General features: G+C 40.2%; 3 protein-coding genes and 1 non-coding gene across 9 annotated transcripts; 2 read left to right on the top strand and 2 right to left on the bottom strand.

The window, feature by feature from the left end:
• The first annotated feature begins 4,008 nt into the window (after positions 1-4,008).
• Positions 4,009-5,238, top strand: LOC147055715 (leptin-like). The gene is made up of 2 exons (XM_085914609.1): positions 4,009-4,158; positions 4,900-5,238. The coding sequence occupies exons 1-2, from the start codon at positions 4,009-4,011 to the stop codon at positions 5,236-5,238; spliced, it is 489 nt and encodes a 162-aa protein (XP_085770735.1).
• Positions 5,239-6,443: 1,205 nt separating this feature from the next.
• rbm28 (RNA binding motif protein 28) lies at positions 6,444-12,786 on the bottom strand. Its single transcript, XM_085915259.1, has 20 exons — positions 12,445-12,786; positions 11,921-12,076; positions 11,691-11,836; positions 11,549-11,624; positions 11,369-11,461; positions 11,215-11,286; positions 10,823-10,892; positions 10,161-10,432; positions 9,875-9,938; positions 9,701-9,810; positions 9,556-9,629; positions 9,346-9,481; positions 9,120-9,184; positions 8,890-9,048; positions 8,661-8,810; positions 8,334-8,408; positions 8,184-8,262; positions 7,624-7,771; positions 7,053-7,167; positions 6,444-6,744 (listed from the first exon to the last, which is right to left on the bottom strand). Exons 1-20 carry the CDS (start codon positions 12,560-12,562, stop codon positions 6,607-6,609), a joined length of 2,316 nt encoding a protein of 771 aa, XP_085771385.1. The 5' UTR covers positions 12,563-12,786; the 3' UTR covers positions 6,444-6,606.
• Positions 12,787-13,136: 350 nt separating this feature from the next.
• On the top strand, positions 13,137-13,218 carry trnal-aag (transfer RNA leucine (anticodon AAG)). The gene has a single exon. It is a non-coding gene; the product is annotated as a tRNA-Leu (tRNA).
• Positions 13,219-13,356: 138 nt separating this feature from the next.
• Positions 13,357-16,505, bottom strand: LOC147055712 (transmembrane protein 53). Of its 6 annotated transcripts, none has more exons than XM_085915220.1 (5): positions 16,257-16,505; positions 15,820-15,941; positions 15,067-15,343; positions 14,759-15,005; positions 13,357-14,651 (listed from the first exon to the last, which is right to left on the bottom strand). In XM_085915220.1, exons 2-5 carry the CDS (start codon positions 15,918-15,920, stop codon positions 14,290-14,292), a joined length of 987 nt encoding a protein of 328 aa, XP_085771346.1. In that variant the 5' UTR covers positions 15,921-15,941; positions 16,257-16,505; the 3' UTR covers positions 13,357-14,289. The 6 variants fall into 6 exon arrangements, with proteins under 6 accessions (XP_085771346.1, XP_085771347.1, XP_085771348.1 ...); XM_085915221.1 differs by having other exon boundaries at positions 15,067-15,319; XM_085915222.1 differs by having other exon boundaries at positions 15,901-15,941.
• Positions 16,506-17,572: the final 1,067 nt, after the last annotated feature.

Here is a 17,572-nt window from a genome sequence, read left to right as displayed (position 1 = left end):
GCTTCATTTCAGTTGGGCATGAGCTTCTCGGCATTCACACGCAATTTCTGCACAGATTGCCTTGTCTAGCTATTAGATGGATTGCCAACAAAGTTCATCTTTGTTGAATGGTTGCATGCATTTCTTCTAAAGATGTGACTCACAGGGTCCCACAAGTCACATGGGTGGCTCATGAATAATGAATGAGCAGTGTCCTGTCCTATCTCAGGAGCTGACTTGCTCTTCATCGATCCTCCTCAGTGGCTTGTAAACATTAAGGCTCGACCTCTGCCAAGACACAACGATCCGGAATTGATAATCTGGTTTATGCTGTTTTTAATTGGAACGGTTGACAGATGCTAAATTATTTGAGAATATCTGTATGAGTAACGTGCTTTACCTACAATTTGTTGCTGTTAAGTGGGGTACACATAAAGATTTTTAACCACTAAACTAATTCAACTAATTAATTAAATAATGTTGAGGAAACAAAATTGGCATGCGTGTTGAAGTAAATCTTAAAACGGGTTTAATGTTGACAGTTGTTGGCCCTGACCTCTTTCTGAGCAGATTGGGGGAGATCATCTTTTCATGTCTTTGACAACAAAAGGGTTACATTTTCTAAACTGGACCCTGACTAAGGATTGATGGTTGTAAATTTTGAAAAGGTTTTAACGATTACCATTGTTAGCCTGGACTGTTTTCTGAGCACATCGGGACGGAAAAACAAAAGCACTCAACACAACCCACACCACAGATTAGTTGCACCGGATCATTTTTGAAAGACATCTGATCATCAGATTTGTAAAAAGTTTGATCTGAAGGGGGTAAAACTGTTCAAATTTAGTCCAACATCTGTGTACCTCGATTTTACCTTGAAGTTGTTCCTGTTACTGATGAAGTCGTATTCCAGCAGGCAAAGAAAAAAAAAAAACCTTGTTAAGAAACTTTTCAGTGAGCGGCAGCTTGTTATTAATCCCAGATGTCAGCGTTTATAACTCAGTTTGTTGCTGGCACACAGAAAAGTAAGACTTTTTTTTTTTCTTCCTCTTCCTTCTCAAACATGAGCGTCCAGTTCATTCCAACGTGTTTTGCTTTCATGAATAATAGACAATTCCCGTTGAAGATTAAAGTGGGATTAAATTTTGCCACCGCTTGACTCTCATTCCCAGAAGTGTGTCCTTTACGGTGCCTTTTCTCGTCAATTTCCTTGATAACGTCACATTTCTGCTCGAGCTGAACGCGTTATTAAAGACGATGTGCGATTTTTACGAGGCCTCTGTTTTCTATCCCCCTCAGTGTGAGTGAGGTATGCCGGCTTTACAGTAAATTGCCATGAGCGAAACCTAAAACAAACAACTCTAACAGACATATTTGTTTTTTTATTTCTCATAAGACCTCCTCGAAGACACGTGGTTCTCTATTTTTTTTAACCCCTTCCCTCATGAGTTTGTGTCACAACACGGATGCTCGTCCAAGAATAACTACTCTGGATGAGGAGAAGATAAAGGAATAAGAGCTGAGACATTAAAAATGCACCTGAGAGCAGCTATCGCAATGTCTGTGATGATGCGATATCTTTAATTGGGCAAAATGCAAGACAAGCAAGCAAGGATAAGGCAATCAATCTGGGAAATACTTATGGGCCGAATACGTTTTTTTTTTTTTTTTAACCTACAAAGGGATATAACACCACAGTTATCGCATCTGCCCCCCATTCACATGTGAGACTAAGTAACAAATGGGTCAAATGACGTTGACAACAGGGAGGAATAACTGATATTTGGGCCAACTATGGGCTTTTTTATTTATTTTTTTGTCTGTGGTTTAATTTTATTAACACGAACACAAGGGGTACACTGAAAAACTGACTTTGCAGTCTTTTTTTCCCCCAGTGTTGTCTTGTGAAAAGATACAATCACTCAACCAGTTTTCTGAAGCTGAGCCATGATTGGTTGTGACCTGAGCGCCGAGCAATCGTGATGTCGTTTTTAGTCGACGGCAAGTGGCAAAATGGCCGCCCCCTGAGCTGGATAAAACCAAGTGGATTTTGTCTGTTTTATTCATATTCCACAAACAAAATATGAATCAGAAGAGTGTTTTGACATGTTGGGCTGCACAGAACATACTATTACAAAGAAAATTTGGCGGTTGACTGCCCCTTTAATATTCATCTAAAGATATTAATATTGAAATATATTTTGTTCCAATACTATTTTGATCACATTTGTATGCTTTTTAATGATTCAACACAATGCGACAACAATTCACGCTAAACAAACACCAGTGACCGGCTGGATTTTGATGGGCAAGACTTAGAATGAGCAATGGAGAGTCGAGGTTAGTGCATACTACTAGAACAGGTACAGAGGCGCTCTGCACTTAATCCGAGTATTTCATTTTTTGACAACTTTTTATATCTTCTCCACCTTTGAAATGGCAAATGACCCATAGTTGCGCTAATGAATCTGAAAAATTTTAAGCTCAAAATTAGACTGCAGAACTTGGAAAATATTTGTTTCCATTCTACACCTAAACTAAAAATGACAACGTTGGATGTGCTCAGTGGCTGATTTTTCATGCACTGACAGAAACAAAACAGGAAGGTTAACTAGAATTAGAAATAACATATTAAAAATAACACTATAATACCTGCTAAAGATTAGAATACAGTATAGTAGTGATAGTCGAGACAGTTTTCATTCATTTCTCCGTTAATAGTGCAAAATTCACAATAGCTACTTTTACCGGCAATTTGTTTAACACTAGTATTTGTACTTCTACTAAAGTACAATATATTTTTGCCATCTCTGTACCCTTATTTAATTTGCATGCATTTATGTGCAGTGATTAAAAAATGGCAAGTTGATTGTTGCTCAAAAGTAAAACCCAATAAGCGCTATTGCATATGTAAACGAGGGTATGATGCGCTGGGCTGGGAAGAGGAAGGTGAGGGGATGGGCGAAGGAGGTGGGGGGGTCGGGGAAAGCGATGAGTAAGAGGTGACTCAACATCCCACTACTATAAGACACACCGATGGTGGCCCCAACAGTGGACACACTCACCACCAAAAGGTAAGCGCAACTTTACTTCTCGGAGTGCTTGACATGGAACCCTTTGGGATCCATTTTGTGCTTAATTGGAAGTTTGATGTTTGCATGAACAATTCTGGCATGGTGCCCGAGACTTATCACGGTCATTTATTGTAGGTACTAACGCATCATACATATGTGGGTATGTGGAAAAAGAAGACTTGTGATTGAGTGCTTTGATTGCTAATTGGCTCAATTAATATGATAATCTGTTATATTATTATTATGTTATGATAATATGATTCTTTTATTTAGTTGAAGTTTTTTTTCTTCTCAAATCTTGCGGGATATTATATATATATATATATATATATATGTATATATATATATATATATATATATATATATATATATATATATATATATATATATATATATATATATATATATATATATATATAAACTGAAAATTACAGAAAAAATCTAAAAAAAACATTGAAAAGTTCGAAACAAATATATAACTAAATTGAAAAAATACAAATCACTAAAACATAAGTTATGAATGTCATAGCATACAACAACACAAAATATTCTCAATTAAAATTAAACATGAATAATAACTAAAAAATACAAATGCCCAATTTTGGAAATATAAAAAAAACTGCCAATGATCACAACAAAATATTGGAAATTGTCGTGCGACTTTCTTTCGTCGGTCAATGAATAATAATCAACTCTAATTGACAAGGAAGAGAGCCAACTAAGATTTGGGTGCCGGACCAAATTAGGACAACCGCAGGCATGCGGAAGCGGTCGATCTTTGTACCCAACATCTATTTAGAGGAATCTCAAATATTTGCACGCACAATCAAACAGGTTGCGTCAATAAGTGGAAGGAAGTGACCAGTTATGTTGCTTGCTGGGGAAAGTACACAAAAGACTTGAATTAAAATACTGTTGGCATTTCTCCCGGGATCCGCAGCCGCAAAAAAACACAATGGACTGCATCACCTTGGCCGTTCTGGTGTCCGTCTCCCAAATGTGGGGCGCGGTCATAGCGGCCCCCATGTCGGCAGAGGCCATCAGGATGAAAGCCACGGTGGAAGGGAGGTCTAAGCAGCTGGTGGCCAAGATCAATAAAATCCAGGTAACAACTCCAGAAATTCAAAGAGCTTTTCTGCAAACAACAGGCAACAGGTTACACTACTTACTTAAACTAAACACAATGACAAAATGTGTTTGTTGTATTTGACAATAAACCAACAAAAAGAAGAATTAGAAAGGAAAAATGGCAACATTGATTTACAGAGGTAGAAAACGCGCTCTGAGCAACGCTGTTTCACTGTATGACTTGAAATGAAAGATTTTATACACGCCATTCACTATATTAACTGTGCTGTCTTTTCATGATAAATACCTTTGATACGGTACATGTCTGGTTTCCAACGTGTTAGAATTTCCCCCAAATTATCGACATGACAAACTGAGATTCCCCCTTGACTGTATCTTCTCAAAATCTGTGCTGAGCTCATGTCATGAGAATTCTTACAAAACCGAATTTCACATACCAGTTGAAAGAACTCTTGCCGTGGCAGTAAAGAGTTAGATTCCAGTTAACAAAAATGAATATGCAAGGCAGTGAATGCATTCATTTAATCATTACTTAAGTATTTATTCCCAATATTTAAGCACAAACCTAATTCACAACTGCATGTTACTGTGGCAAAGCTACAGTGTTTATTTCTTAAATTTACATTGAGCGTAGCAGTGAACTATTAAAAAAAAAAAGAAAAAACACAATTGAATCATTGCCCCTCTAGATTATTATCATATATAATAATAATACACACCAAAAACTTGATTGGTTGTGCGTGGTGTGGTGTGGCAGGTTCCTCCTGGCATGACGCTGACGCCGCCGGCCGACAAACTGGATGGGCTCTCCTCGGTGGTGACGCTCCTAGACGGCTATGAGAAGCTCATCTCAGACTCTCTGGACGCGTCTCAGGTGAAGGCCGAGATCTCGTGGCTGAAGGGTTACCTCGGTCAGTGGAAGAAGGGTCGCTGCGGAGCGACCAAGGTCAACAGAACGTCAGCTGCAGGCGGCGCGCTGCAGCGGCTGCAGAGTCAGCGAGGCTTCGTCCTCACCGTCGGCATCGAGGCTCTGATCAGAGTCAAGGACATCCTCACACGACTGTTGCAGAACATGGACAACCTGGACAAATGCTGAGATGGAAACTCCAAAATGCACGTTTGGTTCATTGAAGACTTGAAAACAGAGCTGTTCTTATTTATCCATTCTTCTTCTTTAATTTATATAGGACGTTCAAACCACATCGTAGTGTTCAAAATGTCACTCAACAAATTATTTTTCCATTTGACTACGTATGGACACAATTGAGGCAATCAACATTGGACAGCTTCGGCTTTGCAGTTTAGAACAACCTGAAGTCGGTACAGGTAAAGCTTTATTACTCTCCCAACAGCCACTAAATTCCGCTTTTGTTGCGTTCCAGTGTAACCCCCTCCGGGTTAAGATCTTCCCTGGCTTTGTATGATCGCCTGCTATGGAAGTTCACCGACTTTCATCAGTGGCGGCAGTTTGTCAACCGTTAAACTGCAGTCAGGGAAAGCAAAACTACTTGCCAGAAACTGCAAAGTTTAAATTGTCAAATGCAGATGGCCTTGCATCCATCCCAATGATATCTGCAACTAAATAGAGGCACAAAAATGGATTTTGGCATCATTCGCATTCACGTCTACCAACAATTGAGAGTTTTCAATGAGGCTAACGAGCATGTTTGTGAAATGTGGGAGGAAGCCGGAGAAAGATAGTCCTTGCAAACGCCAAGCAGGAAAGCCGCAGCCCGGAGTCAAACCCAGAACCTCAGAAGTGTGAGGCAGATGTGCTAACCACTGGGTCACTATTCTTATTTAAATACTGGGAATTTATTTATGTCAACATCCACCACCAGCTCTTCTAATACTGCTATTTATCACCTTCAAATGTGCATTTTGTATATTTTTGTACTGTATTTGCTTTTTTAAAACCTATTTAAGAAAAAATATATGGAATAAAGTGTCTTTTTTCCTCCCTTAATTTCCAGTAAGGGTTATCTGTGATCCAGTTATCTTGCTATTTTCTGTAGCACTTCATTTGGGTGAGCCGGATCTCACAGATGACAGGGTGAGAGGCGGGGCTTTCCCTGGTATACTGTCAGCTAATCGCAGGGCATTTACAGACAAACAAGGAAGCTGAGAAAAAACTCGGGTAGAACATACAAACTCCACATAGGAAAATTGAACCTGGGATTTGAACAGCGATTCTCAGAAATGTGAGGCAGAGAGAATCATTATTCCATCGTACTGCCCTCTCCTCATATCTCGCAACAAAATTGGCTTGTCAAATCGAGGTCATGATGAACACTGAGCCAATTGATTCCACAATTTTAATACAAACACAACCTACATTTACAATAAAAACACTTTTTATGCAACAGGGCATTTCATAATAATAGTTCAACATTGGGAGTTCATACAAACATGGTATACAATGTGAATCGGTATCTTGGAATTTGTCCTAAATAATAACATGAGGTTAGTTATCAAACCATTTGTTTTTTCTCATACCGGAGCCTTTCTCGCTGTTGGAGAGAATTTTCTTCTTGTACTGTTCCACCATCCTGTCAAAATTATCACTGCCCCTGTTCCTCGAATTCCTCATTGCTCCTTTCGTCTACAATGAGAGAAAAGAAAAACATAAAATGTATATTTACTGTCATTCAAACCATTGTTAACAAGTAGAATAACTATGTAGATTACTTAATTAAAATGAGTGAAAATACATTTACTGGCTACATATTTTTATACACATTCTTTAATTTACTTGTTTGTTTCAAAAACAGCCATTATCAACTCATTTAAAAAAAAAAAAAATCTAGGAAACAAAATAATTAAAGATAAATTCAGGATTTAAGACAAAAAGATAGATAGTACTCCATTACATTTTTTGATTCTAAAATATAGGTAAGGTGCTATATAAACCTGATTTCCTCTTCGAGTGCTCTTCTCCATTTGCTGCATTTGCCGTCCTTTTCTACTGACTCCATGCTGAGCTTTCTTGGGAGGCGGAGCCTTCTGCTTGCCTCTGTCACGCGCTCTGGAAGAGTCCAAAAGCTTGTTAGGAGTCAACAACTTATCACTATGGATGCAAAGAAAGCACTTTTTTTCCGACCATGTTTGAGTACTATAATATTTCCAAATGAGTACTCATCGGTATTGAGTAACAACAATTGATAGCGCCATCACTTCTCGCAAGTGCAATGAAAAGGTGATTCAGCTTAATCAAACATTCTCACAAAACACTCTTCTGTTGAATAAAAATACCACTAACAAATCGTCATCCCTGTTAATTTAACTTGAATTTACATATTTTCTCCATCACTCGTGCAACACACTTCACTTATAAATGTAGGCTGGAGCACAAGACATTTCAGTTATTATGCAAAAGATGAGAGACAAAGAAGAAATTAAAGAACAAAACATCTGGTGTGATGCCATATTAACAATTCTCTTTTCACAATTGGAGCATCCCTGCATCTTGCAACAACTGTACCTGATCTTGGGTCCTCGGTGGGTCGGGAAGGGCAGCACTTTCCTCCGCTTCTTTCCGTTCTCCAGTTCCACGTGCTCCACTTCGGGCTTGGTCAGGAAACCCGAGTGCTGATTCGGCCTCGGCTTGTTGTGAGGACCTGATGCCGACCCTACGAGAACGGATTGAACAGGGCCAAGAGACAGACAATATGGACAAACGTATCAGGACACTTGGCCATAAGACATACAGGAAGTGATAATGCAAGAAAATGTGGCGCGTGTTCATCTATGAAGTTTTGAGGTTCAAATTATTCTTCAGGGTCTTCAGCTGAGTTATTCAGCATTTATCTTAAAACCTTTGTCCCAGTTGTGTGTACGTTTTTCAACATTATTATTTCATTCACTATTTTAGTTCATCTTTTTGCCCTGTTGGTAACTGGCAACCAGTCTATTGCTTCATTACATAACCCAACTGAGATTATACAATACAGAATCTGGACAGATTTTAATTTTTGCAATACTTTTCTACTTGTGTTTGTGAATGGATTTTTTTTTCAGTCAATGACACTGTTCTAGATCTACCTTGTTTGGTTCCTTTCCAGTCTCTGTTCGTCTGAGGTGTCATTTTGCCTTTTCCACCCTGTTTCCTGAAATTCTGTTCCTGGAAAAAAAAGAAAAATCAATTAATCAACTGAGTTTAAAAACACAAACACACACACACAATATGCCCACCCTGCTTTTTTGCTGTCGCATTTCTTTGAGTTTGAGCTTGCGGGTATCTTCCAGGGAGAACTCCACAATAGGTCTCTGGAATGTGGAAGATCATAAAAAAATTACACTACTTAATTGATGAGGCGCCGTCATGCCTGCTGATGCTTATTAATTATTCGTGTTTACATATCCTGTTGAATGAAACGAAATGATACGCATGCAAGAATTGGTAAAGCCACAGATGTACTTGCATTATCATTGTGATTTGCACTTTAGTTTGACTTACTGATTCAGAGTACAGTTTATACTTTTATTCAGACCACACCGTAAAGAAACCTTGAGGCAAACCTTATGTGCGTTAAAGATGTTGGGGTTGTTGTTGAGGTAGCGCAGCGCGGACAGAGCATGCTCGTGGTTTTGAAACTGGACGAAGCCATAACCCAGAGACTTGCCCGTCACCTGACCTTTCTCTGGCTTTCTGTCATACATGACACGACACTGGGAGAAAACGTGTAAATACATGTTGGTGAGTAAAAGTAACAAGACTGCTCTCTTGTGGACGTTTTGTTAAACTCACCTCTGTTATCCTGACGCCTGTGATGCTAGTGAACCCCTGCAGGCAGAGTGCGCGCAGCTTCTTGTTGTCTACGGATTTTGGTAGGTTGTGGACGCACAGACGATTTTTGGAGACAAATACGCCTGTATCTCGCAGCTTGGCCCTTTTTATATCTTCAAACTACAATACATGGCGAATAAAAGAATAAATGAAAGCCAAAAATGTTCATCCTCTTGCGAGCGTTCACTCACTCTAGCTCGCTTGGTCATGTCTGCTTCGGACACACCCTCGGCCACCTTGCTTCCAGCACGGATCACTGAAGAAAGACATCAAATCAATATGTAGTTAAATTAAATTCAATTTGAGATTTAATTTTTAAATGTTAAAAATGTATTCAGAATAATTATTTCAAAATAGTTACAAATGTTAAAATTAAATAATTAGTATGGAATAAATTATATATTTAAAAAAACGTACATCCTTCTCTGGCCAGATACAAGTTCCTGGTGCCTTTTTGCACTTTGACCTTTTTGTCCTTCAGCTTGGCAGCGTCATCTCTGCTCACAGCGGCCACGATCAGCAGCTTCCTCCCGTCCAGTCGAATTCCACCGTCCTGCATGCGACGGGGGACAGATATGATTTAAAAAGTGACATTGGAGGCAAAAAAATAAATAATCCAATGCTTACTTCTGCTGTATCTTGCGCTGCGGCGATGCATCTGTCCGCAGCCTCCTTGGCTTTGAACTGAGCGAAGGCACAACCTGGAATAAAACAGCCGAGTCAAGTGAAGAACATGAAACAGCGCGTCCCAAGTAATCACTTTTGGCTCAACCTTTCGAATGGCCCGTGTCTGAATGGCTAACAATCTTGATGTAGTTGATGTCTCCATACTGAAGCAAACGTTCCTCCAGGTTTTCTTCTTCAGTATCAAATGACAAGTTTCTGAAAAGTAAGAAGAGTCTGAGTGAAGGAGATTAACAACTAAGAAAAGAAAAAAAGAGCAAACCTGATGAAAATGGTTCTGCCTTGCCCCACGTCTGAGGGAAGTGTTGTCTTCGACTTCTTTTGAGCTAGTGCAAATAGAAGAATGATTAAGCTTTTTTGCTCACTATTTAAAACAACTCCAATGTGCTGTCCACTTATATTTTGTGTTGCTTGAACTGTATTATACTGCCGCCCAGTGGCCAAAATACACACAACAGAAGGACAAGCCGCAACAAATTGATAATGACGCAGTTTACTCTTGGCATATTATTTTCATTATGTTGTTCATTGTAAAATATCAACTATACCTGATTGGTGGCCATTGCACTCATCCGAATCATTCTCATCTTCATCCTCATCTGAATCATTCTCATCTTCATCCTCATCCGAATCTTGGCTAACATCGTCCTCCTGGGACTCGTCATCTATTTCATTCTCCACCTCACTATCTTCTTCATCATCTTCATCATCTTCCTCATCATCATCTTCACCATCTTCATCGTCATCATCATCATCATCATCATCATCGTCATTTGACATTAACTTCTTGCTCTGTGATGCAGATGTTTTTGAACTGACGCTGTAGGCACACACAACCGATGCAAGCGATTTAAGCATACAGAACATACATTCACGACTTGATAAGCAGATTAATGATAAAGTGCTGCCTCCACAAGCGAAAATTAAATCGAGCTGCAATTCTTTCCGGACACCCAGGACCGTTATATTGTAATTAATGTCGCATTGGTGGAATAAGAATTAAGTAGATTAATCCAGCTCTATCATCCTTCTCATTTTATCAAGCACCGCCTCCTGCTGTTGACCAAAAGTGCTGGCCACGTTACATTAGCAATTGCGAGCCAAAAGGGCACGTTGATGTCACTTTGGGTCAACACCAGAGGGTGGTAGATTGTCATAATTCATTCATTGAATTCCTCTAATTTTGGTGACACGCATTTGAGACTCCTACTTCCTGTTGACTGCTTGTTGCTTTTCCTCTTTCTTGTCTTCAGCGCCAACCTCTTTGTTCGTTGTAGTCTCTGTGGAATCAACAAATAGACAGTTACTTCTTTTAGGTATGTTTATGAACTTGGCTTGTCATAGACCTTTTCAACCATGACATGACGTACGTCCGGGTGGCAGTAGTTTCGATGGGACTAATAATAAACAAAACCTTCCATCTATTGGATTGATCTGAGGAAACTGAAACAAACTTAAACCTTTTGAAGTATATCTAGTAGTAATTTTGCACATTAGCTGTCGTCACTCAAATTCCTCACATTCTGCCACCCGAAAGTCCCCTGTTATTGACAAAAATTCTGAAAAGGGCTACAAAATTGGAAATGTGACAATGATCTCTACCTTTAGTGGATGTCCCCTGCATAGCAACATACTTGTCTTTCGCCACAGCCCAATCGACAGCTACTTGGCGGCCTTAAAATGAAACAGCGAGCCAACATGAATGCAGCCTTAGAATGTGAAAAAATAGTTACTTCAAGATATGAATAAGAAATACCTTTAATTTCCTTCAGGTTCATAGTTTGAAGCGCTTTGGATGCCATGGATACATTTTTGAACTGGACGAACGCAAAGCCCCGCATCTTACCATCTGTTGAAAGGCAAAAAAAAAAAGTCCGTAAAAAAAAAAGTCAAGTGTACCTTATAGGTTCAGATGAGCACATTTTATCACATTTACCAGGCTTGAGAGGTATTTTGGCTTCAAGCACTTCTCCGAATTTGCTGAAAACCTGCTTGAGATCTTTCTCAGAGCACTACAACACAAAACATCATGTCACCGAAAGACTTCGGACATGCGTTGTGAAAGAAGCAAGATGTACCTTAAAACTGAGATTCCTAATAATGAGTCGAGCTTTCAGAATAGTCTTCCTGATGTTTTTAAAGTTTTGCTCAGTTGCCTCTGGTGGCTGTGGCACTACTGGCACTGCTGGCACTGCTGGCGCTGCCACTTCTGGCTCTTTTGTAACTGAATATCAGAAAAAAAAAAAAGAAAATACATCAATATTAGATATTACTATGTATTTATGAAGCTCTGGGTCATCATGCACACCTTTTTTCTTTTCATCTCGCTTGTCCTTCAATTTCTTCTTGGCCACCGAAACAAAAAGCTTCTTTCCATCATAATCTTTTATGTTTTTCAACGCTTGCTGTGCATCGTCCTCCAGGGCATACGTCACATAGCCAAATCCTCGACATGTTTCTGCACCTAGTTCAGAAGAAGACAGGCATGTGATAAATCGAGGGCTGTAATTTACGATTACTTAATTGGTCGATTAATCTGCCGATTATTGTCAATTTATTAATAAATTGGATACAAAAAAAGTACATTATTTCAAACTCACAGTACATAATATGCACAAACGATTTGGGCACTCGTTAAGCAAGTTACCAGTGTGTTTTTTTAAATTGAAATCTATTTGTTTTGGTACAGTTTGAATTTTAATTCAAACTATGCTCAAATTTCCCATTAAGAGCCAACCTTCCCTTTTTATGATTTATTCGTTTAATCCCATACATTCCCTTTATTTCCCATTTACAACCCTAGTTTGATAGGCCAAAGAAGGAAGAATTCACCTTTGTCTTTGACCACGAAGCACTGCTTGACAGGACCAATCTCGGAGAAAATTTCCTCCAGGCGTTCATTCGAAGCTGACGCCGGCAACCCCTTGATAAACAGCGTACGAGTTGCCATGCTTGCTTGCTCTCTTCTGCCTCGCTGACGTTAATGCAAGGTTTAAGAAAACAAGCAACGGAATGACTTCCCGATCGGTAATAAAAATATCGAACGTAAACAACTAAATATACAATACAATAACAATTATTAGCGCGCATACAACGTTAAATAGATGCAATGTCTGCAGCGAGCACGACCAACTTTAGTCGCATGTTTACTTGACGTGGGTGGCCATCTTGGAAATGATTTGCCCGGAAGTCATCAGCAGTATCTTCTTTAGCGTTTGTTTCTGCGCAAGAATTTGCTATACATCGCCATCTGTCGCCCACGGTGGTGAAGTGAGTGTGGCGTCTTCTTTTCGCTCAGTTTGTCCAGTTACGGGACATAGTTTCATTAACATCGTTCGTTCGTGGCACATTTTGAACCAAAACAATTAATACGTGCTCTCGTCCTCATTTTTTATTCTATGACTACAGGATATGTAGACATGGAGAGTAGCGTTGACTTGCTAGTATCCGCACTCGCTCAATTTAGAAGCGGCTCCCAGGTAGTATATTGCTTTATAAATTATTTGGTACGACGTTACGTCACTGGTAGCGTGGCCGAGCGGTCTAAGGCGCTGGATTAAGGCTCCAGTCTCTTCGGAGGCGTGGGTTCGAATCCCACCGCTGCCAATGTATTTTTGTGACAGTATGGACTTGACTGTAAAGAATTATATAATTTTATACATTTAAAACTAATTATTAGTAGTAATCTGACACAATACCTATGTTTGAAATTTTATGCTCTAAAACAGACGTTCTAAGACAAAATACATTTTAAATTGTATGTTTTAATTACTGAACCAGTCAGCCATGTTGAAATGTAAACAATTTGATTCAAAACGTGACAATTTACTAAACAAACGTGTTTTAATTTCTTGCATTGCTGAGGCATAAGAACTTGAGGTTGCCTGAGTTGGTGACACTTAGGGCAGAAACTCAGATCCTTTGTCTCTGTTGAGGGCAGTCTCCATTGGTGTTTCCTGGAATGCCATATGATAGATGCAGTGGAATGTTACCACAAAGGAACCGGCAGGAGGTCCAAGTTTCTGCCTTTCTGGACTTGGATCCCCCACTCTATTTGCATTACAAATTAAATGGTACAATTCTTAAAAGGCAAATTGTATACATCCTGTTTTTATTTAGGAAATAATGTACAGTACACATAAAGGCGTGTCATCTTTCACAATTCGGAAATGTAAATAGACAGCCAAGTTTTCAAGACACATTGCATCCACCGTACATTCAATTGCATTTACTTCCAAAAACCAATCAAACCATTGTGGAAAACAGTTCCTGACAATATCAATGTAGTGCAGTTGGAGCATAACAGCACAAGCATGTTCCATTCTCCACAGGTTAACATGCTAAGTAGTCAAACCACTTAGAGTAAACATCCAAAAGTCGAAAGTAAACTGTTCACAGCAGTTCTTGGTTTGAGCAGTGAAATTATGCAAATAGTTTTAGCCTCGCACCCACTTTTTATCCTTCTACAATTACAACTGCAATCTTCTAGTGTAATAATGAAAAAGATTAAATAAATAATCCATCACACAGAGAGAGCAGCACCTGGAGAGTAGTTTTTTTTTTTTTTTTTTGCCGTTCCCGCTTGTTGCATTTAAAATAAATAGTTGGATTAGTATTGGAACCTGAGAAGATAAGTTCATCCTAATAACAGCAGTTGGAGCAGGTTTGGCGTGAGAACTACATTTTGGCCTTGAGCGGAACAAGAGTGAGCGAATGGAGGAAGGTTTCCAGAGTGTCCACGTACTCTTGTGGGTGGGCCTTCAGGTGGCCGGCGTGTTTGGAACTCTCCCATTTCTTGGCGGTGAGGGTTACGCCGCGACCCCGCCAGAAGTTGATTATTTCCTCCAGTGCACACGGGTCACTCAGCGGGTCGTTATCACAGTAGAAGAAGAGAGCGGGGACGGTGATGGGAGAGTTCCAGAAGACTTGGATGCTCCTGTTGTAGTAGTCGGTGGTTTGGCGCTTGAACGTGTTAAAGTACAGGAGGCTCATTTGTTTCACCGTCGTCTCCCAGCGTGGAAATACGATCTTGGCCACACCTAATGACACAAGACAACGCTTGCTTGACTGGACAGTAGATTAGATTACAAAAAAACTACAATTCCATCATAAACGCAAGGTGGACATTTCTAGAGGCGCAACTGACCTGAAGCCATCAACTCCACAGAGCCCGCCACCAGACTGTCATAGATTTGTCCTTTGATCCTCTTGGTGAGTGTCTCGTATTTCTGCGGGTCCTCGGACACTAGAACCAGCAGCTGTGAGAAGGTGTAACCGCCGATGGAGAAAGCGTGCACGAGCAGTGGCCGCGATGCAAAACGGTCACTGTGCAACAACTCCAGCAGCTTCTTGCCATGTTGCAAACTCCAGCGAGGCCATAGGAATTCTTGCACCTGTAAACGAAGAGCATGAGTGGACAGACGGATGGATGGACAGAGGCGGACAGATAGATACCTCACTCTCGACTACAAGCACATCAATGCCGGTGCGAAGGTAGAGCTCACAGTACTTGGCCACGGCCTGGGGACGCGCTCCCAACCATGGCAGCATAAGAGTCAGAGGTGTCTGGTCCTCGCAGGTGTGATCCCTCGGCGTGGAGGCAACATGTTCGCTCATGTAGAAGGTGACATTTTTACTAAGGCGGTGACAGGAGAAGCTTCGGCGCAAGATGCACCTGGTGAGCATTGCTGATGCAGTTGCCGGTGGACTGATGGCAACAGGATCCAGAGGGCTTTAGAGACATTGTTGACAAACTAAATATGTGAAATTACTGGGAAATTGAATGAATGAATGAATGTTTCAAGTATTTAAGAGAAAAGATTGCACGCTTTAAAAAGAAAAACAAATCAACCAACTGTCAAGGACGTGCTGCAAATGACATTTACGGATGTCAAAAGTTGGTTTGACTTTTATCATGAACGTTACAATGCACAGTATAGTTAATGCTTTTATTATTGTTAGTTTACATGCGCAAGGTTAATCAAGTCATTTCCAGAAAGTCAAATTTAGTTAAGGGAAGGTCAACTCAATGAATGTTGAGTCCCGTGTACATAGTTACACATCTTAGACTTAAAAGATTGTATACCTTATCGACGACGATACTCCGGTCTGGCGTTTGCTTTCATTAACCGTCAAAAAGCTCAAAAACGTTTTATTTGGGACTCGAATACTGTCTTGACAGGACACCCAAACAGCCCTCTTCCTTACCGTTTATCTTTTGGGATCCATAAACCCTGGTTTGTTTCTGAAAGGCTTGGGAGATTCTGAGCTGTAAATATTGGTACGCACCATCTCTTTCTTGTGGTCATCACAGTGAACGCGATCTAGCCCTGAAATAAACAAAAAAAACGTGTTCAAGCCCAAATAAGGAGCCTTTTTCCAGTTATCAAGTAAAAGTGCGGCATTGTTAGAGCGTAAACCTTTCCTAATAAAACAAAATGAGGGGCAAATAACAAAAGGCTATGATTCATTCTTCCTTGTCTTGCATCATCTATTCCGAAGCGCAATGCTGCTGCCCCCTGTAGGAATAAAAAGGAAGGGAAACCAGACTGTCGTCCGAAATAAATACTGCTTTTGACAAGTTTATTGAAAATCATATGGATTTGTCACGCATTAAATGGTACGGAAAATGAATAACCACTTGCCTCGTTTGGATGGTCCTCTGACTTTTGAGTCCACTGCTGTGAAGCGTGAAATCAGCTGTCGACTTTGATATAAAAAAGGACTGTTTAACTGAACAATATCGACTTGCTTGCACAATAAAAGCCAAGAACTTTACGTAACGTCGATATGCCAGGCAGATCTCAAGACGTCACCCCTTCGTCACAAACGGAAAAATATAAGCTTTCATCTGCGAGGTTACGTGAGCGATCTTTAGTTCACGTACCACTTAGCATTCACCTCAAAAACTTGTATTGGATGTCTCTTTGTTTACCTGCAGGTGTAGCGCCAGGTGTCGCACACCGGTGCCTGTGACGCATATTTTGAACACCAACAAAATAATAAAAATTACAATGTCACGAGAGCTGTTCGTTTCAAATTCAGGATTACATTAGAAAATAAACTAAAATAAAAATGTGTTATTTTATTTCAAAGTCATAGTGAGCTACAAAAGAGTGGCCTACCGGGACCTCTTACATATAGTCATTTCATTTTTCAGATTTGGGCAATTACATGAAGAAAGCCAATTTTGCCACAAGCCCTTTGTTGTCCCTATCTTTGCTTGTGCAGCTTTATTGCTGCATCTTCTTCTCATTCCCTGTGGGACCCCACCCACCACCCTGTTCACTTTGTCTTGCAGGATTACCATTTATCCAAACAAGCCCCAATGGATTTAGACCACCAAGTATTAGACACCGATCATTTGGTGGCATCTCTCGCTGACCTCATGTGTTTAGCCTGCCATTGTTCCTTTCCGGTCGCCTTACTCACGGCTGGCTTGGTGCTTTCCTGTACCCTCCCTGGCTCGCTCAACAACGGATGGATCACACGGAAGGAAGGTCGCATTTTCGCTGAACTTACCAGCTGTGTAAATCTACTGAAATGTCATTAAATGTTTCTGTTGCTGTCAATGGTGGGAAGTATTTGAATTTTGTTCCATGAGTATTTTATGAGGTATTAAGTCTTATTCCTTCCATTTGATATCTGTATTTTCTACACATTACATTGACAAAATAGGCTCAAAAGTACAGACTGTTAGGGACTTTTGGCAATTGTCATTGTTACAAATTATGGCCACAAATTATGGACTATGTAGAACAACTATTTTTGAACATCCCAGGGAATTGAATTAGGCCACGAGGCCAGTATACCCCCCCCCCCCCCCCCCCTACATATGAGCCAGTTGCTGGTGAATAGATCCTCACTGTTTTTCATGCCAAATCCAAAAACTGGGCATATTAACGTCAGAAAGTAGTGTCACTAATTGGTCGAGGATACGTGCTTCGAATTTGAGCCCAAT

Source organism: Syngnathus leptorhynchus, chromosome 6, assembly GCF_054491065.1.
Source record: "Syngnathus leptorhynchus isolate UIUO chromosome 6, UIUO_Slep, whole genome shotgun sequence".
Taxonomy (NCBI): Eukaryota; Metazoa; Chordata; class Actinopteri; order Syngnathiformes; family Syngnathidae; genus Syngnathus; species Syngnathus leptorhynchus.
Note: the sequence above shows the minus strand (reverse complement) of the source record. Positions and strands in the feature narration are given on the sequence as shown.